At 37.9% G+C, this 25927-nt stretch overlaps 5 protein-coding genes and 2 long non-coding RNA genes across 12 annotated transcripts in view; 4 read left to right on the top strand and 3 right to left on the bottom strand.

Moving 5' to 3' along the window:
- syt7b (synaptotagmin VIIb) overlaps positions 1-1988 on the bottom strand; it is a 100815-nt gene extending 98827 nt beyond the window's left edge. For all 3 annotated transcript variants that reach the window (XM_085759748.1, XM_085759757.1, XM_085759765.1), the window contains exons 1-2: positions 1856-1988; positions 684-1350 (exon numbers count right to left, since the gene is read on the bottom strand). In XM_085759748.1, coding sequence (XP_085615874.1) covers positions 684-717 — 34 coding nt within the window. In that variant the 5' untranslated portion in view covers positions 718-1350; positions 1856-1988. The remainder of the gene's footprint in view (positions 1-683; positions 1351-1855) is intronic.
- Positions 1989-7879: 5891 nt separating this feature from the next.
- On the top strand, positions 7880-8825 carry saa (serum amyloid A). Its single transcript, XM_085759425.1, has 3 exons — positions 7880-8043; positions 8134-8272; positions 8677-8825. Exons 1-3 carry the CDS (start codon positions 7956-7958, stop codon positions 8813-8815), a joined length of 366 nt encoding a protein of 121 aa, XP_085615551.1. The 5' UTR covers positions 7880-7955; the 3' UTR covers positions 8816-8825.
- Positions 8826-12138: 3313 nt separating this feature from the next.
- Positions 12139-16876, top strand: LOC146989562 (serum amyloid A-5 protein-like). Of its 4 annotated transcripts, XM_085759403.1 has the most exons (4): positions 12139-12359; positions 15646-15668; positions 15824-15962; positions 16564-16876. In XM_085759403.1, exons 1-4 carry the CDS (start codon positions 12304-12306, stop codon positions 16700-16702), a joined length of 357 nt encoding a protein of 118 aa, XP_085615529.1. In that variant the 5' UTR covers positions 12139-12303; the 3' UTR covers positions 16703-16876. The 4 variants fall into 4 exon arrangements, with proteins under 4 accessions (XP_085615529.1, XP_085615523.1, XP_085615532.1 ...); XM_085759397.1 differs by lacking the exon at positions 15646-15668 and having other exon boundaries at positions 12139-12382; XM_085759406.1 differs by lacking the exons at positions 15646-15668; positions 15824-15962; positions 16564-16876 and adding exons at positions 12519-12570; positions 13139-13507 and having other exon boundaries at positions 12139-12382.
- Positions 12729-24137, bottom strand: LOC146989559 (uncharacterized). Its single transcript, XR_015034230.1, has 2 exons — positions 23723-24137; positions 12729-12777 (listed from the first exon to the last, which is right to left on the bottom strand). It is a non-coding gene; the product is annotated as an uncharacterized LOC146989559 (long non-coding RNA).
- Positions 20731-22123, top strand: LOC146989560 (serum amyloid A-5 protein-like). Its single transcript, XM_085759412.1, has 3 exons — positions 20731-20915; positions 21071-21209; positions 21811-22123. Exons 1-3 carry the CDS (start codon positions 20828-20830, stop codon positions 21947-21949), a joined length of 366 nt encoding a protein of 121 aa, XP_085615538.1. The 5' UTR covers positions 20731-20827; the 3' UTR covers positions 21950-22123.
- LOC146989561 (uncharacterized) lies at positions 21382-21874 on the bottom strand. The gene is made up of 2 exons (XR_015034229.1): positions 21759-21874; positions 21382-21722 (listed from the first exon to the last, which is right to left on the bottom strand). It is a non-coding gene; the product is annotated as an uncharacterized LOC146989561 (long non-coding RNA).
- On the top strand, positions 22901-24419 carry LOC146989558 (amyloid protein A-like). The gene is given in 5 exon segments (XM_085759381.1): positions 22901-23034; positions 23127-23244; positions 23392-23530; positions 24145-24216; positions 24218-24419. Coding segments are annotated over 4 exon segments (375 nt in total). The 5' UTR covers positions 22901-23034; positions 23127-23138; the 3' UTR covers positions 24276-24419.
- Positions 24420-25927: the final 1508 nt, after the last annotated feature.

The following is a 25927-nucleotide window of genomic DNA, read 5'->3' as shown; positions in this document are numbered from 1 at the left end:
GACAGAGGGGGTTCGTGTCATTACACACCGTCTGCTGTCTAATTCTCCCCTTCGACCACGACGGAGGACACACACACATCCGTGGCGACTCAATTACAGACAACGATGCAAACACGCGCGCCTGATAGCGACACAAACCTCGGCAGGCTGCCCATCAGCGTGAGCGACAACAGATGACCTTGTGCATTAATGCTCTGGTGACCTCGTGCAACAAAAAAAAGAAACAAAAAAAAGCCCAACGCGGATGCGAGCACCATAGTGGATCCAAATAAGAGTACAACAAGTGCTCAAGTGGCTGTCTCTCTCTCTTCCCCTCTCTCTCAGACAGTCACTACATTGCCACCTTGGGTGTATGCAACATCCCCTCTCGCTGCCATCCGAGGCTTTTCGGCGCGTTTTGGTGATGAAAGGCAGACAAGGCACACACACACACACACACACACACACACACACACACACACACACACACACACACACACACACACACACACACACACACACAGCAGAGCCGTGGCAGCAGTTACCAGCAGCTTGTTGGGGGGAATGACCCTCAGCATCATTACTTGACATCAACATGACACACTCAAGGGCATCTGGCAAACCAACGCGAGAGCTTTGAACTACACAGAGTGCCTGGGTTAAATATGATGTGGTGCCGATGGCCGCTGAAATCTTTGGCTCACCTTTGCTGTTGTCTTCTTCTCTGTTGAGATGCATGACTCTTCTTTACAGTGTACTCATTTAGACTGCCTTCTTCTTCTCGTGGCGACGCTGTGCTCTTCTCCAAAAGAGTTCTCGGGATAAACTCTTATTCCAATTTATTTTTTGGATGTGTTGGTTCCTTTTGCCCGCTTATTGTCTCGCTCGGCTGGCAGGCATGGACGCGCCTGCACTTGTGCGTCCTCCTCCCCTTGTTGAGCTGGATGGAGCAGGTAGTCTAGGTGATGTTGGGAGTCTAGCATGTATTTTGGCTCTCTCACTTTGTCTCTCCCACCACTCTCTCTTTTTTTCTCTCTCTCTCTCTGTCTCTCCCCCTCCTCCTCCTCTTCTCAGCACAGAGTCACTCAAAAGAGATGGTCGCAGCAAAGGTTTTAGGGAGGAGACGGCAGGCAGACGGGCGGGGTGACGTGAAAGAAGTCGGTAGGAGGTCGTCTATACTCAACGCTGAGGCGAAGAATCCGTGCGCCCTCGGTGTTGTTGACCGTTTCAATCGGAGACTCCAGTCCTCATCATCCCAACACACCGAGACATTTTACGCACACTTTCACTCCGAAAGCACATTTCTTTTAAATGATAACATCCAAGAGATATGAATATGCATAATTCATGTCTGTATGTAGGCCAATATCGCTCATATGTTGTGCAAAAGAAAAAGAGAAAAAAAACGCGATGACATGCAGCTTTCAGGCATGTTGTATCCACCCTGTTTGATAATAATGGTAAATATGACAGTCGGTTCTGATAATCAATATTGAAGTCTGTCGCAGCTCTATGGGATGAAAAGAGCGCAAGTGAAGGCAGCAGCATGGAGACATTAGTGGTAATGTGACCACCAATGACATGAACTAATGTTTTATATATCAATATATAGGCTACAATCAGTCCTGATCTTCAGTCATGCTTATCAGCCTATACCGGTGATATCACTGTGGAATCAATAATCAATGGGATTCACTGTGAGAATGTGCACAGCCCAGCCTATAAGTTGTAGCCTGTGGGTTTTTTTTTTGTATCTGTCGCTCACGTGTTGAGTCTCTGTGCCTCTCATCAGTGTCAGTGTCACGAGCCGCCCGTGGTGCCTTCATTGTGATCATGCCATTACAGCCAATGGGCCCATATACAGTCGATCGGGCACATTTACTCACCATTCACGTTCGCCCGGAGCACCGCGTGCAGCACGGCTCGCTGGCGGTCCCTAGTGGTAAACATCAATCAGTGGCGGCCATCTGGAAGCAGAGCTCACTCCCTCTCGTCCATCATTATGGGCTGTTAAATGAAATAGACCAGGGTCAAAGAAAACAGATGGGTGCTTATAATCTTTGATACTCGACTATATATATACACACAGAGACAATGTGACTCGACTCAAGGTTTTGACTAATAGGCTACAGCTAAACCTCCAACATTTATCTACCATAGCACTCACAGTGAAAGGTAAAATGTAATATAATAATGTGCCTTAATTGGATTGTCACATGATTTGTGATTACAGTAGAGCCAATACACTATATTGGATCAGATTTAGAAAAGATAGAAGACAAATTCATTGTATTTCTGACATGGTATTGCACTCATTGCACACAATATACAGTAATTTAATTGAAACTCAGCACAGCCTATATACGTTCATCATGGTTATGGTTATTATGTCTATTCTAAATGAGATCTTGATCCGATACTCCATTGCTTCTCCTTGGTTTCTCCATTTTTTCCCACTAGAGGGTTATTTTGGGGAGTTTTCACAGTGTCTAAAAATAGAAGGTGTCATATGCGCTACAGATTGTAAACTATTTTGAGGCAAATTGTGATGTAATTCGCTATTTGAGGCAAAAAAGGAAGAAAAGACTTGATTTATCTATCATTTTTAAACAGTACATAACTTAGGATAGGATAGGATAGACTTTATTGTCCCAATGGGAAATTTGTCTTGGACCTTACAATGAGCAGTAGTAAAGACAACACACATCCAGACATAATAAAATACAAACAGTACAACAGCTGCCTCGGTTCTATTGCACATGCCCATTCACATAAAGATGCACATTTACAGAAACACTGTGATTAGCGGCGAACAATGACAACAATGGCATCTCCACATGGTGTTGAGGGCTTTAATGGACATGCGGACAAAACTTAGATAAATACAATTTTGTTTTAAGTGAACATTTTATTGGAGCATGGGAAGAAAATAGGCATCAATCAATCAATCAATCAATCAATTTGTATGTCATAGTTATGCCTCAACCTCCGTAATTGGGAACTTTACCAACACAGTAAAAGGTGATTTCTGGGAAGGATTTTCCAATTATCCACATCTCCATCATGGATCACTGTGCTTCATCAGTTCAGTGCTCTGCTGTTTCAAATCTCAGTTTGACATTTGTTCCCTTGTTCTACCACCCAGATTTCTGTCTTGACACCTCTTTCATGATGAGCCATCTTATGAGTGAGGGTTTTTTATTTCCTTCTGTTGTTGGCCCAGCCTTGCTGGTTTTGTTTCATGCCATGTGAGGGATCCAGTTAATCTATTGCATACACGGTGCATTCATTCTGGAGACATTAGACACAAACAGCTTTCCCTGCTCCAAACTTCTCATTGCATCAGCTCTCTTCCTTCTCTTCCTCACTCTTTTTCTCCCACTATCTTTGTGATGAATATTTATTAGCCTGTCACAGTGTCTTCTCTGAACTCAAAACAACACATTCATCAGCACTGCCTGAGCCATGCTTTAATCCTCCAGCAGTTTTCGGTACATCACGTAATTTCTTCACAAAGATTTGTTCAGTCTCTGGGATGTTTCTTTTTTTTTTTGTATTATTTTTATTTGAAACTATAAAAGGGGGGTTCATGAGCACTCACAGACTTGAGGTAATTTTAGAGCCATTATATTGCAATCAACACCATGATTGTTATGAGCACTAAAGCAACACATTTAAACTAGCACACAACAGCCTTGGGAATAATGTGCCGTGTTTTTACAGCATATTTATAGGCTTTAAGATATGCACAGCTACACAACCAACAGGTGGGCCAACAAATATCAGACAATATATAATTTTATGTTTCTGTCTTCATATGGTGTGACTCATGGTCGTGGTCTACAATCATCCGACATTTTAAAAGTGCCAGAACAACTTTGGTTTATACATTATCCAAAATTTGCAGTGCAATAAATTATGAAATGCACTCATTTCAGTTTAAGTCTTTGGTGGCTGATGTAATACCATTAGTCAAGTATCTGCAAATATAAATCCAAGCAGAGTTTCAAATCTCTCCTCGAACACTGAATCTTAAACATTAAGCATTCTCAGTGATCCGGGCCAACAAAGCGGTTTGTGGTTGGAGAGTCTGTGTGATCTAAAATTAAACAACAAATCTTTAACATGGCCTGCAGTGAACTGTGGTAAAAGAGAAAGTCATTCAGAAGCAGAAGTACACAGTATACTAGCAGGGATGCACGAAAACTCTTCTTTCCCACCGATATCAATAACTGATAACTTCCTGCTTCTTATAACAGATGATGCCGATAACATTTTTAATTGTTTATATGTACACAAAGGCTAAGATGTAGTGAGTAAAGAGGAATTTAACATTATAGCTCTGCCTCTGACTTAACCAAATAATATAACCGATATCACTACTGTAACCAAAACAAAAATCAACATTTATTATTGTTTTAAATCAATTGAGGACTGAAAATGAGAGAAAATCAAGGCAATGTTGGCTAACTACAACTGGCTCTAGTAATGAAATGTCATTATCTGACTTATCTGTGTATTTTGGCTGATAATTATCAGCCAATATCGTGCATCCCTACAGTATACTTCACCTATCAAGCAAAATAAATAAATAAATAAGTGAATAACAGGTTAGAGATTGTTCTCTGATGAAGGGAAAACTACTGTTAAAAGCTCAGAGGGCTGATAAAACATCACAGCAGCAGAAAGAGCAGTTTCCAGTCAGGGTATGATAAGAAGCTTAGAGAGAACAGATAGGTCAGTGTTGTCAGTCAAGCTGCATTTTCTCTGGGTTAGTGAGTGGTCATAACAATGCCAATGGCATATTAGTCCAGCGTTGCTAAATGATATATTACATAAGCTGTGGTATTTCTCTAAAATTAAATAAATAAATACAGAGACTGAATGGAATCTGTGGTCACATTATAATTTAAAAGGTGGTCAAGTGTTTAAAACACATTTCAACAACTCTGTCGCATTAAGGATACAATGCTGAACAAAAACAACAGGCTTTAAAAGCAGCTATTCAAAGAGTAAACAGTGCAGGTATAACACACACACAACCACCAGCTAAAACACTGTGTGTCGTGTGTGTGTTTGTTCTTCAGAGATCCATCTTCCTCACAGATAATGATATAATCTCTAGTTATTTGTGACCCAACAGTCAAGTGTTCTTGAAATTTACTAATTAAAGGTTAACGGGAAAAAATTACTTGATTAATTGATGTGACACACATGACCAAGTGGGAATTACCAAGATGAATGTAAATGCTTACTGCAGGAATATGGTGCTATTAACGCATCTGAATAATAATACACATCATTCAATTTACAGTCACAGTGGTTATTTGTTTTGTCGTGTACAATACGTTTTATAGTTTATTACTGTGCCTCTGCTCATATTAGCAAAGCTTAACCAATCCCTGTCCTTTTTTGTGTGTGTTTGTTTGTTTTGCAAACACATTTGAAAGAAATAATCAAACAACATGTTTTTGTCATTGTGGGATATCATCGTGTAGACTGATGGGCAAATATACCATGGTTATCAATTTAAAATTAAATCCACAACAGAATTAAGTGTCCAGAAACTGAGAAGGGGTAAAAATACATAAAAAAATAAATAGAATGAAGAAGTTCAATTTGAAGACTTCACAGTCTTTGTTTGACTAAAGGTCAAACCTGAGATAAGGCTCGAGAGGAATGTGGACTTTCCCGCTTAGTGTCCGGCAAACAAAGCAACAAGAGCAGCTTATTTGTTTTACAGATTGTGTTACGACAACCACCAGAGTCCGTTAGTTTGAAAGTGAAAGCAACCAAACAAGCTCTGATACAACCCTTCCTGTTTTGTAACAGTCTAGTCCAGACCAGACCAGCAGATGGACTGAACACAATCCATCAGCCTCATGAAGCTACATCAAATACAAGTATATTATATACAGCAAATTCAATATTGCTATGGAAAAAAACTCCCACTGCATTTAATATAGTAATGAAGTTAACAGAGTAATTAGTTTCAAAAGATATACTGTATAAGGAGGAGACACAGTCACAGCACACCATTTTTTATTTTTTACATTTTAGATATTTAGATTCTTATCCATCATGTTGTGTCAGGGAGAAATCTTGAGTCAATTCTGCAACATCACAACAAAACCAAATATAAAGCCAGAGTCATAAAGAACTGTCTTCAGTTACAAGGAGTCCTGCAACCGGTGGTGTGGCTACAGACCCCAACCGGGTTTCAAGCACTTTATAAATTAAAAAGTGTGCAACTACCACCTAGCAGATCTGGTGTCATTTTAAAAAATATTTTGATTTGCTCTACTTACTGCACTTTGTATGAAGACAATTAAAGTCCTGCTCTGGCAAGTTCTGTCGTCTCTCTATAAAATGAAACCAAATCAGACCTATAGCTCCCTCAGGCGTGAGGTGTCTGAATGAGATGACAGAGATACATTTTATATCTAATGAGGTTGCATCTCAAAATCTTAAAAAAAAAATAGCAGACAATGGTTTGAGGCAGCACACAGCACAATATGATTGACAGAGAACAATACACTCATAACATTGCATTCAGACTATCTCAAGGAATCATGGTTACTAATGAGAATTTCCATTAAAAGGCCTTGTTTTTGAAAGAATCATTTTATGGGCCTTTAAACCTTTTTTTCTTTTTTGCTAAAACAAATGAATGAAATATTTTGGTTGTTTAGTCGAGTGCATATTTCCATTTTAATGATAAAAGACCCCTGTTTAAGCTTATCATTCTAATAAAAGGTTTGAAAGAGCATTAAGACTGTGACGGGATAATGAGGCTCACACAAAAGACTGATCAGTAGTGGCAAATTAACCAACGTCACGCTTTCAGAGGGAGACAAGGGAAAAAGTTAGAGCTTTTAAAAGGCAAGGATGATAAGAAAACATTATATGATGAGGAAAAACTGAAGTAAGAATGACAACTATGCCTACGGGAAAAAAAAATATGTAAAAAGAACTAGATTTACTTTGCACATGGCCCTGCAAACCAGCTAACCCGGAGGACAGGTCACAATCTCCTTGGTTTACGGCACTGAATAATAGCCAGAATGATTTTTGCACAGTGAAGTTGACCTCATATAAAATGTCATCCCTTATTCCTATTGGACATTTGTCTTCTATTCTGCCATGGTTAGCATACATGAATTTGTGAGTTATGGTCAAATATCTGTTTCATAAGGTCATAGTGACCTTGAACTTTGCCCACAAAATCAGTTCATCCAAAATCAGTTCATCCATCAATGTAAGTGAATACGGTAATACAGAATAAGAAAAAGGCAATGCACCTTTAATGTCAGATTTTTTTTGTTCTTTCCAGTTCTGCGGATTTGTGGTGGGAGTTGGAGAGTTTTCTCTAATAGAAATCAAGCACATAAAAGTAAAAAAAAAAAATTGCAACAGTGAATCATACAGATCCAACTTTAACCCCAACAAATAAAGTATTGTATCTATTTAAGTTTATCCATGCTCGGATTTCAAGAGGGTAACATAACCTTAAGAAATCAAAAAACAACTGCTACAGAGATATAGAAACAACTGCTGTAACATAAATAATCAATAAAAGTGCAAATTTATAATGAAAACAGAGTTTTGTGTGACAAAATGTACTGTTTTGTTTGTATAAAACTTGCTGGTCTTTCTGCCATTGCATTACCTGCAGTTGCACAACTCGGGATTGTCCTCAGTGTTTGTGCGCTATTCCCGATCTCTAAACGTTTCTGCACTGGGAATTTTTTATAATTTTGAAATCCTGTAACCCAGCTTGCTTCAGAACAATATATAAAAGAAAGGTCCAGACAAGCAGTCTTCACTCACAAGAAATTAAGACTTGCTCTTATCTCTAAAAAAGGTACAGCAGGTAAATTCACATTTTCATTTGGCGAACCTGATATTATGTATTTCAGTTTGTGTTTTAATGATGAACTGTGTTTAACTTTCCTTTCCTTCAGATATCTACAACCATGAAGTTGCTTCTAGCAGGTCTTGCTCTGCTTCTGGTTGCAGAAGCCAATGCTCAATGGCACAGGTTTCCTATTGAAGCTGCTCAAGGTTAGAAATATGGCTTCTTCTTTTTTTTGACATATTCAGATATTCTCTAATGAGTTTTTACTAAATTTTGTCTTGTGTCCTCCTGATCAGGGGCTCGTGATATGTGGCGAGCCTACAGCGACATGAGGGAGTCCAAATTTCCAAACTCGGACAAATACTTTCATGCAAGAGGAAACTACGATGCTGCACAGAGGGGAGCAGGGGGAAGATGGGCAGCTGAAGTCATCAGGTGAGGAGCAAAGAGTTATGGAGATTATTTGGTTGGCTGCGGCATACGTATAAGGTTTTTATTTTCTTAACAAAATCCTGTTAATGAAGCTGCAGATGGCTCCAAGGTTACTGGATTGGTCTTATTCTCATCTTGCCAGAGGTGCTTGCCTCAGGGATAATTTTTGGCTGTTTTATTGGTAGCATATTTATTTGCTACATCTATATCACATCGTTCAAAAGTATTTTGGAAATATACTCTCGTTTTGGAAATGAGAGCTGGAGCTGATGCAATGCTAATTTACAGTTACAGCTACTGCAGTGTTCTGGTTTTAGATCTTAAACCTTTTACAGCACTGTGTAACTATGTATTTTTTTTTGGTCCCATGCTTGTGTTGATGTTCATTGCCCGTTTTCCTCTTCCAGCGATGCCAGAGAGTGGTCACAGATAAAAATGGGTCATCATCATGAGGACTCTGAGGCTGATCAGGTAGCAAACCACTGGGGAAGGAATGGAAATGATCCCAACCATTTCAGACCGGAGGGACTTCCTGGCAAATACTGATGATAAGAATTACTGTATAGCCATCAACTTCTGATAAAAGTAATGAAATGAATGAATGAAACTGAAATTGTTGATTAATGTGCACTGTCCCTAGTTAACTAAAAAATAAAATAAAATAGTGTTGCAGTTACTGGCAGTATTTTGCATGCACGTTGTTGTTGTAATTTCACACCTCTGACCTCCTGCCTCCGACTATCGTTACTGTTGAAGAGAACATGTTCTCATTTACTTTATCTGATTAAATATGTCACACATTAATAACATCAAGTCCAATACAATGACTCCAATATCAATGCTTCAAATTATTCTTCCATATAAAAAAGTTTCTGATGGAGGAATGAGAAAACACAATGCAGTAGCAGGGACATGATGTACCACTTTGACACAGTAATAAACATCAAACACAGTCTATCATGATATTGAATAATGGGACTTTCTAAAGCAACATTCTGAAAAAAAAGAGCTAACATCTCACAATTAATATTCTTTCTATATATTTCTGCATACAGGACTGTTTGATTGTTCTTTGTTGGCAAAAACAATTGATTTATCAACATTTTCTGTTGCATCTGTGAATTAGTTGAGACAGATCTCACCCTGCTGTGCACCTATTGCTTCATTCAGCTGTAATGTGATTATATGACACAGCCACTCGGGGGCAGTACTCGCTTGAAACTTACGTCTGAGGCTGAACAGCTTTGGGGGGGAATTTACTTTATTATGCGACTCAACATTTTTTTGTGAAATTGAATTATCAGTAAATGTGATAAAATTGTGTTTTTTCCCCATCACAGCATGGGTTGAACCAGAAAGGCCAAGCCTGATCCACTGATTTCCATTGTGGCTGATACACAGATATAATTAATGTGATTACCTGCTGTTATCACAAACCTGAACAGCTCCGAGAGCTTCCTTTTTAACAGAAGAGTACATCACACGGGGGTCACACATACAACTCAGGCTCATGCATGATATTCCAGCAAGTTGCTCAGGACTTTCAGAAACTAAGCTCGACGTGCAAAGAGACACGACCTGTATGTGTTCAAAACATCAACCGACAGCACTGGATAAAACCTAAATGCACAACATTAGCATAAAAGAAATTATATCATATGAGCGCCACTCCTGACAAACAAGAGGCAAAACAGGATTTGATCAATATTATTGATCAGCCACTCAGGAACATGAAAAGAGATCAGAAGCCTGTTTTTATTTTTGGAGAATTGTAAGTTTAGTTTAGTCTAATTTATTTAGTTTATAACAGGACAGCGTGCAGTGACATTAATTATTAAAAGAAATAAAAAGATGGCTGCACCAGATTTAGCAAGAACGCTAATTTCCTAAAGATACTCAAGATAACCTATAAAGATGCCTTAGTTCAGCCCAGAAGATGGTCCAATTTGACCCTCAGGATAAATTTGCCAAGTGTGAAAATTACATAGAAGACAGAAGAGGCATAATATTGTTGAAACTGTACAAGTTTTTATCAACAAATTTCACGTTATTGAGAATATGCTTTGAAAAATCATCTTATTAATGCACTAAAACAGGGAAAAATTCTAAGTTCTCTTTATTTATAGGTTATCATGCAATTATTTTACTGGTTCGGCCCCCTTGAGATCAAATTGTGTTGTTTTTGGCCTCTGAACTAAAACAAGTTTGACACCCCTGCCTTAGTTCATGGGCTCTATGCACAGCTCCACTACTTCCTGAACAAAATGCTGCTCTTTTATTTCCTGTCTTACATTATTGGACAAACTGATTAATCCTGGTGTGTCTGAGTAGTCACAATGGTCAGACACACCTGGATTAATCAAAAAGGAGCACCATTAAGTTCAGGAAGTAGTGGAGTTGTGCATAGAGCCCATAACAATACTTTAAACTGCTGAAACCAAAGATCCCCTTGTATGAAAAGATGGCTCATTACAAGCTGCGCCAATGATCTGAAATGTTATGCACTTCCTGTCTCCTAAGTGGGCGTGGTCACCTGTACCACCATGAACATGTGTTTATTTATAAATATTGTCAGTAGAGGAAAGTGAGACATTTGCAGTATCTCACAAATATGACTGTTAGCTGTTTAAATATTTAATGTTATCATAAAGTAATAGCATCTTACAAAAGTGAGTACACTCCTCACATTTTTGTAAATATTTTATTATATCTTTTCATGGGACAACACTGAAGATATGACACTTTGATACAATGTAAAGTAGTCAGTGTACAGTTTGTGTAACAGTGTAAATCTGCTGTCTTCCCTAAGTGAAATGTCCAAATTGTGGCCAAGGTGTCAATTTTTCCAGCACTGCCTCAACTGTCCTGGGCACGGAGTTTACTAGAGCTTCACAGGTTGCCACTGGAAACCTCTTCCACTCCTCCATGCTGACATCACGGAGCTGGTGGAGGTCAGACACCTTGCGCTCCTCCACCTTCTATGTGAGGATGCTCCACAGATGCTTCACAGATGCTCAGTAGGGTTTTAGGTCTGGAGACATGTTGGACAGTCCATCACCTTTACCCTCAGTGTCTTTAGCAAGGCAGTGGTCAAAACACACAAAAAATTGACACTTTGGGCACAATTTGGACATTTCACTTAGGGGTGTACTCACTTTTGTTGCCAGCGGTTCAGACATTAATGACTGTGTGTTGAGTTATTTTGACAGGACAGCAAATTTACACTGTTACACAAGCTGTACACTGACTACTTTACATTGTATCAAAGTGTCATATCTTCAGTGTTGTCCCATGAAAAGATATAATAAAATATTTACAAATGTGAGGAGTGTACTCACTTTTGTGAGATACTGTATATTATTTTATGATAACATTAAATATTTAAACAGCTAACAGTCATATTTAGCATTACAGAAATTATTCAGCACAGGCGTACGTCAGTTGACGTTGCCTTAGAGGTCTGTGCCAAACTTTGCAAGAGTGTGTTCAAGTCCTAAACAAAGTTCATTTTCACTTAAAAAGGTCACACATGCTCTCATTTCAAGAGGGCAACATAACCTTAAGAAATCAACAAACAATTGCTACAGAGAGAAACAACTGCTGTAACATAAATAATCAATAAAAGTACAAACTAATGAAAACAGATTTTTGTGTGACAAAATGTACAGTACTGTTTTGTTTGTTTAAACTTGCTGGTCTTTCCTGCATTACCTGCAGTTGCAGAACTTCGGACTCTCCTCAGTGTTTGTGTGATATTCCTGATCTCGAACCATTTCTCTTTTGCACTGGGAATTTTTTATAATTTTGAAATCCTGTAACCCAGCCTGTTTTAGAATAATATAAAAGAAAGGTCCAGACAAGCAGTCTACACTCACAAGAAATTAAGACTTGCTCTCATCTCTAAAAAAAGGTACAGCAGGTAAATTCACATTTTCATTTGGTGATAGAACCTGATGAATATATATTATGTATTTAAGTTTGTGTTTTAATGATGAACTGTGTTTAACTTTCTTTTCCTTCAGATATCTACAACCATGAAGTTGCTTCTAGCAGGTCTTGCTCTGCTTCTGGTTGCAGAAGCCAATGCTGAGTGGCATACTGAAGCTGCTCAAGGTTAGTAATGTGGCCTTTAAAAAAAAAAAAAAAAAATGTGTATAACTGTGTGTCTGACATGCATGATGTAGTGTTTTACATGATGGGCTTTACTTTTTGCATTCTCATGAGTTTTTACTAAATTTTGTCTGATCAGGGGCTCGTGATGTGTGGCGAGCAGGGGGAAGATGGGCAGCTGAAGTCATCAGGTGAGGAGCAAAGAGTTAGGGAGATTATTTTGTTGGCTGCTGCATACAGTACAAGGTTTTTTATTTTCTTAATAAAAAAATATTGTTAATGAAGCTGCAGATGGATCCAAGTTTATGTGAATTGGTTTTATTCTTATCTGTGCTTGCTTCAGGGATAATTTTTGGCTGTTTTTTTGTTTTTGTTTTGGTATCACATTTATTTGCTACCTCTAAATCACATCTTTCTAAAGTATTTTGCCTGTTGCTATTTTTACGGGAAAGAGAGCTGGAGCTGAGCTGGAGCTTTCATCTGATAATGATAACATCAGCCCAATGAGACAATCTGCAGGCCTACCTCAACACAGCTCCATCTCAAAACATACTTTGGGGAATAGATGAATCTGGTGATTATCGCAGGTCCAGACTACTGTTTAGTTCACTATCCTCCTGTTTCCTTCAGATGCAATGCTAATTACTGCAGGGTTCTGTATGCCTATGCCTATAACAGCCATACTTGATGAAATTGTGTACTTTACTTGGTCCCATGCTTGTGCTGATGTTCATTGCCTGTTTTCCTCTTTTCCTCCAGCAATGCCCGAGAATGGACACAAGAGAAAATGGGTCATGGTCATGAGGACTCTGAGGCTGATCAGGCAGCAAACCGCTGGGGACGAGATGGAAATCAATTCAATTCAACAACAAGAAATGATACCAACCCTTCCAAAGAGGGTGTGGCTGCTTCCGGTGCAGGCTCCACTCTCAGGCATCCAGTGTCACGCCTGAGAGAGAAACTGCTCGATAGAATAAAATCTTCTTATTTTTTAGCAGGGCACCGGTTTTGTCGTTGATTTATACTGTATATATATATAATTAAACATCAATGTAACGTGAGTCTGTCAGCAACATTATTGCATTACATTAACTGCCAAAATGGGGTATAGGCTTAAACTCCGTCCATATTTAGTGACAAGTTCATCGAAAACTATTTAACTAATTGATTGGACAGTTGGAGCCTCTCTTCCAGTCTTTGTCAAACAAAAATTCACCTTTAAAAGGTCACACATGCTCTCATCAAAAAACAATTGCTACAGAGATATAGAAACAACTGCTGTAACATAAATAATCAATAAAAGTGCAAACTTTTAACAAAATACTGTTTTGTTTGTATAAAACTTGCTGGTCTTTCTTGCATTACCTGGAGCTGCACAAATTGGGAATGTCCTCAGTGTTTGTGCGATATTCCTGATCTCTAACCATTTCTCTTTTGCACTGGGAAGTTTTATGATTTTGAAATCCTGTGACCCAGCCTGTTTCAGAACAATATAAAAGAAAGGTCCCTACAAGCAGTCTACACTCACAAGAAATTAAGACTTGCTCTCATCTCTACAAAAAGGTCACAGATGTAAAAGGGTCATCATCATGAGGACTCTGAGGCTGATCAGGTAGCAAACCGCTGCATGGCGAAGGAATGGAAATGATCCCAACCATTTCAGACCGGAGGGACTTCCTGACACATACTGATGATAAGAATTAAAATTCATCAACTTCTGATGAAAGTAATGAAATGAATGTATGAAACTGAAATTGTTGTGCACTGTCCCTAGTTAACAAATAAATAAAATAGTGTTGCAGTGACTGACAGTATTTTGCATTGTCATTTTATGTTACGTTTTTGTAGCTTTGCTGCACGTTGTTGTTGTAATTTCACACCTCTGACCTCCTGCCTCCAACTATCGTTACTGTTGAAGAGAACATGTTCTCATTTACTTTATCTGATTAAATATGTCACACATTAATAACATCAAGTCCAATACAATGACTGCAATATCAATGCTTCAAATTATTCTTCCATATAAAAAAGGTTCTGATGGAGGAATGAGAAAACACAATGCAGTAGCAGGGACATGATGTACCACTTTGACACAGTAATAAACATCAAACACAGTCTATCATGATATTGAATAATGGGACTTTCTAAAGCAACATTCTGAAAAAAAAGAGCTAACATCTCACAATTAATATTCTTTCTATATATTTCTGCATACAGGACTGTTTGATTGTTCTTTGTTGGCAAAAACAATTGATTTATCAAAGTTTTCTGTTGCATCTGTGAATTAGATGTGACAGATCTCACCCTGCTGTGCACCTATTGCTTCGTTCAGCTGTAATGTGATTATATGACACAGCCACTCGGGGGCAGTACTCGCTTGAAACTTACGTCTGAGGCTGAACAGCTTTGGGGGGGAATTTACTTTATTATGTGACTCAACATTTTTTTGTGAAATTGAATTATCAGTAAAAGTGATAAAATTGTTAAAGGCCAAGCCTGATCTACTGATTTCATTGTGGCTGATACACAAATACAATTAATGTGATTACCTGCTGTTATCACAAACCTGAACAGCTCCGAGAGCTTCCTTTTTAACAGAATACTTCACACAGGGGTCACACATACAACTCAGACTCAGATAAACATGATACATATTCCAGCAAGTTGCTCAGGACTTTTCAGAAACTAAGCTCGACGTGCAAAGAGACATGACCTGTGTTCAAAAACATCAACTGACAACACTGGACAAAACCTAAACGCTCAAACAAAAATTCACCTTTAAAAGGTCACACATGCTCTCATCAAAAAACAATTGCTACAGATATATAGAAACAACTGCTGTAACATAAATAATCAATAAAAGTGCAAACTTTTAACAAAATACTGTTTTGTTTGTATAAAACTTGCTGGTCTTTCCTGCATTACCTGCAGTTGCACAACTTGGGAATGTCCTTAGGTTTCTCTTTTGCACTGGGAATTTTTGAAATCCTGCAACCCAGCCTGTTTCAGAATAATATAAAAGAAAGGTCCAGACAAGCAGTCTTCACTCACAAGAAATTAAGTTTTGCTCTACTCTCTAAAAAAGGTACAGCAGGTAAATTCACATTTTCATTTGGTGATAGAACCTGATATTATGTATTTAAGTTTGTGTTTTAATGATGAACTGTGTTTAACTTTCCTTTCCTTCAGATATCTACAACCATGAAGTTGCTTCTAGCAGGTCTTGCTCTGCTTCTGGTTGCAGAAGCCAGTGCTCAGTGGCACAGGTTTCCTATTGAAGCTGCTCAAGGTTAGAAATATGGCCTTTTTATACAGTATACTGTATATATATTTTTTAAAGAATGTGTATAACTGTATGTCTGACATGCATGATGTAGTGTTTTACATGATGGGCTTTATTTTCTGCATTTTCTCATGAGTTTTTACTCAATTTTGTCTGATCAGGGGCTCGTGATATGTGGCGAGCCTACAACGACATGAAGGATGCCAACTATATAGGCGCGGACAAATACTTTCATTCAAGAGGAAACTACGATGCTGCACAGAGGGGAGCAGGGGGAAGATGGGCAGCTGAAGTCATCAGGTGAGGAGCAAAGAGTTAAGGAGATTATTTTGTTGGCTGCAGCATACGTATATGGTTTTTTATTTTCTTTACAAAAAAATCTTGTTAATGAAGCTGCAGATGGATCCAAGGTTATTTGGATTGGTTTTATTCTCATCTTAGAGGTGCTTGCCTCGGGGATCGTTTTTGGCTGTTTTATTGGTAGCACATTTATTTGCTACCTACCTTTGTTGGTTTTTTTTTACAAGAATGAGAGCTGGAGCTGAGCCGAGCTTTTATCTGATTATAACATCAGCCTAATAAGACAATCTGCAGGCCTACCTCAACACAGCTCCGTCTCAAAACATACTTTATAGATGAATCTGATGATCATCATCACAGGTCCAGACTGCTGTGATTGGTTCACTATCCTCCTGTTTCCTTCAGATGCAATACTAAATTACAGTTACAACTACTGCAGTGTTCTGTATGCCTACACCTGTTACAGCCACCCTTGGTGAAAATAGTTTCTGATCTTAGATCTTTTATACAACACTGTGTACAGTAACTATGTTTTGAAGTGTACTTTACTTGGCCCATGCTTGTGTTGATGTTCATTGCCTGTTTTCCTCTTTTCCTCCAGCAATGCCAGAGAGTGGACACAAGAAAGAATGGGTCATGGTCATGAGGACTCTGAGGCTGATCAGGCAGCAAACCGCTGGGGACGAGATGGAAATGATCCCAACCATTTCAGACCAGCTGGACTTCCTGAAAAATACTGATAATAAAAAAAGCCATCAACTTCTGATAAAAGTAATGAAAGAAAATTCTAGTTTAGCTTTAGCTAACTCCTGTACATTTACATTGATGTGGAAACTGAAATGTTGATTAATGTGCACTGTCCCTGGTTCAAAGACAAATAAAATGAAATAAAATAGTGTTGCAGTTTCTGACAACATTTTGCATTTTCATTTTATTTTATGCTTTTGTAACTATTGTGCTACACGTTGTTGTTGTAATTGCACACCTTTAGCCTCCTGCCTCTCACATCCCCAACTATCATTACTGTTGAAGAGAGCATGTTCTCATTTAATTTGTCTGTTCCTATCAATTACAGGTAAAAAGCCAGAAAAATATACTTAAAAGACGAAAAGTATCTGTTTAAATACATCACATCACTAACATCAAGTCCAATACAATATACGATCAATGCTTCAAATTATTCCACCATACACAAAAGGTATTGATGGAGGAATGACCTCCAACTATCGTTACTGTTGAAAAGAACATTTAAAGCTCCTTGTTTGCAAAGTGGAGAGACAATGGTATACGTCAATTCCAACATTTGTTTGCTGAGGACACACTCAAGTCCTTTATAGATTTAATGTCAGAATACGGAATCCCGAAACAGGACCTTTATAAAGACTTACAAATTCGCCATCTAATAAACACTCTAAAAAAGGAAAAACGCCTGTCTTTGGGGCTGACAAATCTTGAGGAGATTTTGGTGAAATCCACATCATTAAAAGGAAAAATCTCTGTAATTTATAGTACTTTGTTGAACCATTACAGCTCTTCCTTGACCCCACTTAGGAATATATGGCAGAAGGATATGGGATGTGCATTTGATGAAGATCAATGGGATACCATATGTCAAAATGTTTTTTCCTCACTGTCGTGTAATAAAATAATCGAACAAAATTATAAATTCATGCACAGGATGTACCTTACTCCACTCCGCTTAAGTAAAATGTTTCCCAACTCATCCCCTAGATGTCATCGATGTAAAACATGTATAGGTTCAATTATGCATGTCTTTTGGGAATGCAAGGAATTAAAACATTTCTGGGAAGCGATACATGATCTAACTGTTAAGGTTGTGGAAACCCAGCTGGACCTTACACCAACACGGTACCTCTTTGGTACGGAATTGGACAAGACACTGGACATCACACGCAGGAAGAGGATTATCATAATGTCCTATATAGCAAAGAAGTGCATCTTGCTCAGCTGGAATCAACAAAGACCCCCATCATTTAATCTGTTTAAACAAATCTTAAATGAAACTTTAAGACTGGAACAACGCACATACGCTCTAAAAAATAAGGGGGATGCCTTCCTGAGGATATGGGAACCGTTTATGGACCTCTGACACTATCATACCATAATAGGGTTTGACATGCCTACATAACATCCACAAGGATGAACTGTGAACTGTGACCATGGACTGATGTAATTTGATTTGCTGTATTTTGTTGTTATTGTTTATTTTGGCTGTTTGTTTTTCTTCCCTTATTTCTTTGTTTGTTTGATTGTCTGTTATGTCACTTAAATGTAAAAAATAAATAAAAAGATAATTGAAAAAAAAAAAGAAAAGAACATTTAATTTATCTGATTAAATATGTCACACGTTAATAACATCAAGTCCAATACAATGACTGCAATATCAATGCTTCAAATTATTCTCCCATACAAAAAAGGTTCTGATTGATGAATGAGAAAACACAATGCAGTAGCAGGGACATGATGTGCCACTTTGACACAGTAATAAACATCAAACTCATTTAATTATGATGGTAAATAATGGTACTTTCTAAATCAATTTTCTGTAAATGTTGTCATGTGGTTGATGGTTATCTACCATGTCCACATGACGGTTGCGAATGGGCCTCACTTTTCTTTGTCCAAAAAGACACACCAAAAAAACATCCAAATACCTCCATAGTGCTCGTCTGTAATGTCCCTCTTGTATTGAAGCCCCAACATGAGAAATTGTTCCGAAAAAAATTAAATAAGTATAGGTTATAAGCTTGTTTGTAGCGGAAGCTCCCAGTGTCGCGGAAACTGAAATTGTTGTGCACTGTCCCTAGTTAAAGAAGTAAGCGGAATGTTTGTGTTAATATAAGTCTTAAATAGTTATATCTTCCGACAGCAATCACTTGTATAGAGTGTTTGGTCTGAAACACGGGTCTGTCAGTCACTCTGCTCTGCTGTAAGCCGAGGAGAAAACTTTCCTTGTATCCTACAACCTTTATCCAATGAGGAGAGAGAACGGCATAAAGGGGCGGTCCTCTCTGTGTGTGCAGCCAAGGGATGCGCGTGAATGTGGTGACGTAGGGACGAGGGCGGGGACCGCTAACTCCATCGGCTGACAAGAAGTTAGCCAAAACGACCGGATCGCTTACTTCTGCTTTAACAAATAAATGAAATGGTGTTGCAGTGACTGACAGTATTTTGCATTGTCATTTTATGTTACGTTTTTGTAGCTTTGCTGCACGTTGTTGTTGTAATTTCACACCTCTGACCTCCTGCCTCCAACTATCGTTACTGTTGAAGAGAACATGTTCCCATTTACTTTATCTGATTAAATATGTCACACATTAATAACATCAAGTCCAATACAATGACTGCAATATCAATGCTTCAAATTATTCTTCCATATAAAAAAGTTTCTGATGGAGGAATGAGAAAACACAATGCAGTAGCAGGGACATGATGTACCACTTTGACACAGTAATAAACATCAAACACAGTCTATCATGATATTGACTTTCTACAGCAACATTCTGAAAAAAAAAGAGCTAACATCTCACAATTAATATTCTTTCTATATATTTCTGCATACAGGACTGTTTGATTGTTCTTTGTTGGCAAAAACAATTGATTTATCAAAGTTTTCTGTTGCATCTGTGAATTAGATGTGACAGATCTCACCCTGCTGTGCACCTATTGCTTCGTTCAGCTGTAATGTGATTATATGACACAGCCACTCGGGGGCAGTACTCGCTTGAAACTTATGTCTGAGGCTGAACAGCTTCGGGGGGAATTTACTTTATTATGTGACTCAACATTTTTTTGTGAAATTGAATTATCAGTAAAATAAAATTGTTAAAGGCCAAGCCTGATCCACTGATTTCATTGTGGCTGATACACAGATACAATTAATGTGATTACCTGCTGTTATCACAAACCTGAACAGCTCCGAGAGCTTCCTTTTTAACAGAAGACATCACACAGGGGTCACACATACGACTCAGACTCAGATAAACATGATACATTCCAGCAAGTTGCTCAAGACTTTTCAGAAACTAAGCTCGACGTGCAAAGAGACATGACCTGTGTTCAAAAACATCAACTGACAGCACCGGACAAAACCTAAACACACAACATTAGCATAAAAGAAATGATGTCATATGAGCGCCATCCTGACAAACTGAGTCAGAACAGGATTTGAAATCATTGACCAGCCACTACATTTTTGGAGGAAACGGTTTTGTCGTTGATTTTAATATTAAATTAAACAACAATGTAACGCAAGTCTGTCAGCAACATTATTGCATTACATTTACTGTCAAAATGGGGTATAGGCTTAAACTCTGTCCATATTTAGCGACAAGTTCATAGAAAAATATTTAACTTGTTGATTGGATAGTTGGAGCCTCTCTTCCAGTCTTTGTCAAAAGAAATTCAACAACATAACCTTAAGAAATCAAAAAACAATTGCTATAGATATATAGAAACAACTGCTGTAACATAAAGAATCAATAAAAGTGGAAACGTATAATTGAAACAGATTTTTGTCTGACAAACTGTTTTGTTTGTATAAAACTTGCTGGTCTTTCCTGCATTACCTGCAGTTGCACAACTTGGGAATGTCCTTAGGTTTCTCTTTTGCACTGGGAATTTTTGAAATCCTGCAACCCAGCCTGTTTCAGAACAATATAAAAGAAAGGTCCAGACAAGCAGTCTTCACTCACAAGAAATTAAGTTTTGCTCTACTCTCTAAAAAAGGTACAGCAGGTAAATTCACATTTTCATTTGGTGATAGAACCTGATATTATGTATTTAAGTTTGTGTTTTAATGATGAACTGTGTTTAACTTTCCTTTCCTTCAGATATCTACAACCATGAAGTTGCTTCTAGCAGGTCTTGCTCTGCTTCTGGTTGCAGAAGCCAATGCTCAGTGGCACAGGTTTCCTATTGAAGCTGCTCAAGGTTAGAAATATGGCCTTTTTATACAGTATACTGTATATATATTTTTTAAAGAATGTGTATAACTGTATGTCTGACATGCATGATGTAGTGTTTTACATGATGGGCTTTATTTTCTGCATTTTCTCATGAGTTTTTACTCAATTTTGTCTGATCAGGGGCTCGTGATATGTGGCGAGCCTACAACGACATGAAGGATGCCAACTATATAGGCGCGGACAAATACTTTCATTCAAGAGGAAACTACGATGCTGCACAGAGGGGAGCAGGGGGAAGATGGGCAGCTGAAGTCATCAGGTGAGGAGCAAAGAGTTAAGGAGATTATTTTGTTGGCTGCAGCATACGTATATGGTTTTTTATTTTCTTTACAAAAAAATCTTGTTAATGAAGCTGCAGATGGATCCAAGGTTATTTGGATTGGTTTTATTCTCATCTTAGAGGTGCTTGCCTCGGGGATCGTTTTTGGCTGTTTTATTGGTAGCACATTTATTTGCTACCTACCTTTGTTGGGTTTTTTTTACAAGAATGAGAGCTGGAGCTGAGCCGAGCTTTTATCTGATTATAACATCAGCCTAATAAGACAATCTGCAGGCCTACCTCAACACAGCTCCGTCTCAAAACATACTTTATAGATGAATCTGATGATCATCATCACAGGTCCAGACTGCTGTGATTGGTTCACTATCCTCCTGTTTCCTTCAGATGCAATACTAAATTACAGTTACAACTACTGCAGTGTTCTGTATGCCTACACCTGTTACAGCCACCCTTGGTGAAAATAGTTTCTGATCTTAGATCTTTTATACAACACTGTGTACAGTAACTATGTTTTGAAGTGTACTTTACTTGGCCCATGCTTGTGTTGATGTTCATTGCCTGTTTTCCTCTTTTCCTCCAGCAATGCCAGAGAGTGGACACAAGAAAGAATGGGTCATGGTCACGAGGACTCTGAGGCTGATCAGGCAGCAAACCGCTGGGGACGAGATGGAAATGATCCCAACCATTTCAGACCAGCTGGACTTCCTGAAAAATACTGATAATAAAAAAAGCCATCAACTTCTGATAAAAGTAATGAAAGAAAATTCTAGTTTAGCTTTAGCTAACTCCTGTACATTTACATTGATGTGGAAACTGAAATGTTGATTAATGTGCACTGTCCCTGGTTCAAAGACAAATAAAATGAAATAAAATAGTGTTGCAGTTTCTGACAACATTTTGCATTTTCATTTTATTTTATGCTTTTGTAACTATTGTGCTACACGTTGTTGTTGTAATTGCACACCTTTAGCCTCCTGCCTCTCACATCCCCAACTATCATTACTGTTGAAGAGAGCATGTTCTCATTTAATTTGTCTGTTCCTATCAATTACAGGAAAAAAAGCTAGAAAAATATACTTAAAAACGAAAAGTATCTGTTTAAATACATCACATCACTAACATCAAGTCCAATACAATATACGATCAATGCTTCAAATTATTCCACCATACACAAAAGGTATTGATGGAGGAATGACCTCCAAGCGATTTTCTCCGAGCCCATACAAATCTGACATGTCCAGCTTTGCCAGCATGTTGTAAAGCATGCATGACCTAACAGAACTGCTAAAAATCTTGAGGATACGTCTTACTTTGACTGAGTTACATTTAAGAACCTGTTCTCAGTGACGGAAAGTAAATTCACTGAAGCTGTAATTTTTTTCGATCGATCAGCTGTGTTTACAGTTTCAGGTGTCATAGTTATGATGGTTAGACAGATGAATTAGTGTCCAACAGATCCTACAGTTTGACTTGTTAGAGTTTTTCAGAATAAAAGCAACTCAGGTTCAAGTGTCGGGAGTCACTGTCAGGACGACAGTAACAGCTGTAATCTCGTCCCTCCCTGTGTGACAAAATGTTCTGTTTTGTTTGTTTAAACTTGCTGGTCTTTCCTGCATTACCTGCAGTTGCATAACTTGGTAATGTCCAAAGTGTTTATTTGATATTCTTGATCTCTAACCTTTTCTACGGGAATTTTCTGAAATCCGGTAACCCAGCCTGTTTCAGAATAATATAAAAGAAAGGTCCAGACAAGCAGTCTACACTCACAAGAAATTAAGTCTACTCTCTGAAAAAGGCACAGAAGGTAAATTCACATTTTCATATAGTGATAGAACCTGATATTATGTATTTAAGTTTGTGTAATGATGAACTGTGTTTAACTTACTTTTCCTTCAGATATATACAACCATGAAGTTGCTTCTAGCAGGTCTTGCTCTGCTTCTGGTTGCAGAAGCCAGTGCTCAGTGGCCTGTTAAACCAGCCAGTGCTCAGTGGCCTGTTAAACCTGCTCAAGGTTAGTACTGTGGCCGTTTTTTTTTTTTTACATATTCATTAAAAATGTGTATAACTGTGTGTCTGACATGCATGATGTAGTGTTTTACATGATGGGCTTTATTTTCTGCATTCTCTCATGAGTTTTTACTCAATTTTGTCTGATCAGGGGGTCATGATATATGGCGAGGCCACAGAGACGTGAGGGAGGCCAACTATGAAAACTCGGGCAAATACTTTCATTCAAGAGGAAACTACGATGCTGCACAGAGGGGACCAGGGGGAAGATGGGCAGCTGAAGTCATCAGGTGAGGAGCAAAGAGTTAAGGAGATTATTTTGTTGGCTGCTGCATATCAGGTTTTTTATTTTCAACAAAAAAATCTTGTTAATGAAGCTGTAGATGGATCCAAGGTTATTTGAATTGGTTTTATTCTCATCTTAGAGGTGATTGCCTCAGGGATAATTTTTGGCTGTTTTTGGTATCACATTTATTTGCTACCTCCAAATCACATCTTTCTAAAGTATTTTGTCTGTTGTTATTTTTACGGGAATGAGAGCTGGAGCTGAGCTGAGCTTTTATCTGATAATGATAACATCAGCCTAATAAGACAATCTGCAGGCCTACCTCAACACAGCTCCATCTCAAAACATACTTTGGGAAATATAGATGAATCTGATGATCATCACAGGTCCAGACTGCTGTGCTTAGTTCACTATCCTCCTGTTTCCTCCAGATGCAATGCTAATTACTGCAGAGTTATGTATGCCTACTGTACTGTATGCCTATGTAAAACAGCCATGTTTGGTGAAACTGGTTTCTGATCTTAGATCTTTTATACAGCACTGTGTTAACTACATTTTGAAGTGTATGGTCCCATGCTTGTGTTGATGTTCATTGCCTGTTTTCCTCTTTTCCTCCAGCAATGTCCAAGAGAGGACACAAGAAAGAATGGGTCATGGTCATGAGGACTAGGCTGATCAGGCAGCAAACCTGAGAAGATGGAAAAGATCCCAAACATTTCAGACCAGCTGGACTTCCTGACAAATACTGATAATAATAAAAGCCATCAACATCTCATAGAAATTTCTAGTTTAGCTTTAGCTAACTCCTGCACATTTACATTGATGTGGAAACTGAAATGTTGATTCATGTGCACTGTCCCTGGTTCAAAGACAAATAAAATGAAATAAAATAGTGTTGCAATTACTGACAACATTTTGCATTTTCATTTTATTTTATGCTTTTGTAACTATTGTGCTACACGTTGTTGTTGTAATTGCACACCTTTAGCCTCCTGCCTCTCACATCCCCAACTATCATTACTGTTGAAGAGAACATGTTCTCTTTATCTGTTTATATCCTATCAATTAAAGGAAAAAAGCCAGAAAAATATACTTAAAAATGAAAAAGTATCTGTTTAAATACATCAGATCACTAACATCAAGTCCAAAACAATACAATCAATGCTTCAAATTATTCTACCATACACAAAAGGTATTGATGGAGGAATGACCTCCAACTATCGTTACTGTTGAAAAGAACATTTAATTTATCTGAGTAAATATGTCACACGTTAATAACATCAAGTCCAATACAATGACTATAATATCAATGCTTCATATTATTCTCCCTTACAAAAAAGGTTCTGATTGATGAATGAGAAAACACAATGCAGTAGCAGGGACATGATGTACCACTTTGACACAGTAATAAACATCAAACTCATTTAATTATGATGGTAAATAATGGTACTTTCTAAATCAATTTTCTATAAATGTTGTCATGTGGTTGATGGTTATCTATCATGACCATGTAACAAAACTGGCTTATTTCTTTTAGTAATTCTGACTTATCTGGAATTAAAGAGCTAACATGTCATAATTAGTATTATTTCTATATATTTCTACATACAGGACTGTTTGATTATCCTTTCTGGTGAAAAAAAAAAGACTTATCAAAGCTGTTTTTCTGTTGCATTTGTGGATTTAATGTGATAGATCTCACCCTGTTGCTTCATTCAGCTGTAATGTTATGACACAGCCACTTGGTGGCAGTACTAACCTGAAACTCATGTGTGAGGCTGAACAGCTTTGGAGAGCATCTACTTTATTATGTGACTCAACATTTTTTGTTAAATTTAATTATCAGTAAAAGTGATAAAAATGTGTTGTGTTTTTCTTTTTCTTTTCCATCACAGCATGGATTAAACCAGAAAGGCCAAGCCTGATCCACTGTTTTCCATTGTGGCTGATACACAGATACAAATAATGCGATTACAATTAATCTCCAGAATGAAACAAACATAATAACTGTTTACAAACCGCAGAATGAACATTAGACTTTAGAGATAAGCCCTTCTTTACTAAACAATAAACTGTCATTTCAGAGTTGGCTCTGTTTGTTTGTCTTTCATTTGCATTTTAATACAATTTTACTATTGGAAGTTGGCTAAACTGCTATCAGCAACGAACAACTACCATCGGTAGGCGAGTAGCAATTTAGGGGTGTCCCATTCACACACTAATGATGAAATGTAATAGTCATAAGTCATCACTATTAAGAAAAATAAACACACTTGCTGAATACCTATGACATTAAAGTGCCACATGCCATTTTTGAAAGACAACTCAGACTCAGATAATCATGATACATATTACAGCCAGTACCTAACTCTGCACGCAGAGAAACATGTATGTGAACTGT

Source organism: Trachurus japonicus, chromosome 3 (genome assembly GCF_045865225.1).
Source record: "Trachurus japonicus isolate A0001 chromosome 3, Traja_1.0".
NCBI lineage: Eukaryota > Metazoa > Chordata > Actinopteri > Carangiformes > Carangidae > Trachurus > Trachurus japonicus.
Note: the sequence above shows the minus strand (reverse complement) of the source record. Positions and strands in the feature narration are given on the sequence as shown.

Excerpts from the sequence above, each read along its gene's own strand:
- LOC146989560 (XM_085759412.1), top strand. The coding sequence starts at position 20,828 with ATGAAGTTGCTTCTAGCAGGTCTTGCTCTGCTTCTGGTTGCAGAAGCC. Across the intron at positions 20,916-21,070 it reads TCCTATTGAAGCTGCTCAAG|GGGCTCGTGATATGTGGCGA; the intron begins GTTAGAAATATG and ends TTGTCTGATCAG. Across the intron at positions 21,210-21,810 it reads TGGGCAGCTGAAGTCATCAG|CAATGCCAGAGAGTGGACAC; the intron begins GTGAGGAGCAAA and ends CTTTTCCTCCAG.
- saa (XM_085759425.1), top strand. The coding sequence starts at position 7,956 with ATGAAGTTGCTTCTAGCAGGTCTTGCTCTGCTTCTGGTTGCAGAAGCC. Across the intron at positions 8,044-8,133 it reads TCCTATTGAAGCTGCTCAAG|GGGCTCGTGATATGTGGCGA; the intron begins GTTAGAAATATG and ends CCTCCTGATCAG. Across the intron at positions 8,273-8,676 it reads TGGGCAGCTGAAGTCATCAG|CGATGCCAGAGAGTGGTCAC; the intron begins GTGAGGAGCAAA and ends TTCCTCTTCCAG.
- LOC146989562 (XM_085759391.1), top strand. The coding sequence starts at position 15,581 with ATGAAGTTGCTTCTAGCAGGTCTTGCTCTGCTTCTGGTTGCAGAAGCC. Across the intron at positions 15,669-15,823 it reads TCCTATTGAAGCTGCTCAAG|GGGCTCGTGATATGTGGCGA; the intron begins GTTAGAAATATG and ends TTGTCTGATCAG. Across the intron at positions 15,963-16,563 it reads TGGGCAGCTGAAGTCATCAG|CAATGCCAGAGAGTGGACAC; the intron begins GTGAGGAGCAAA and ends CTTTTCCTCCAG.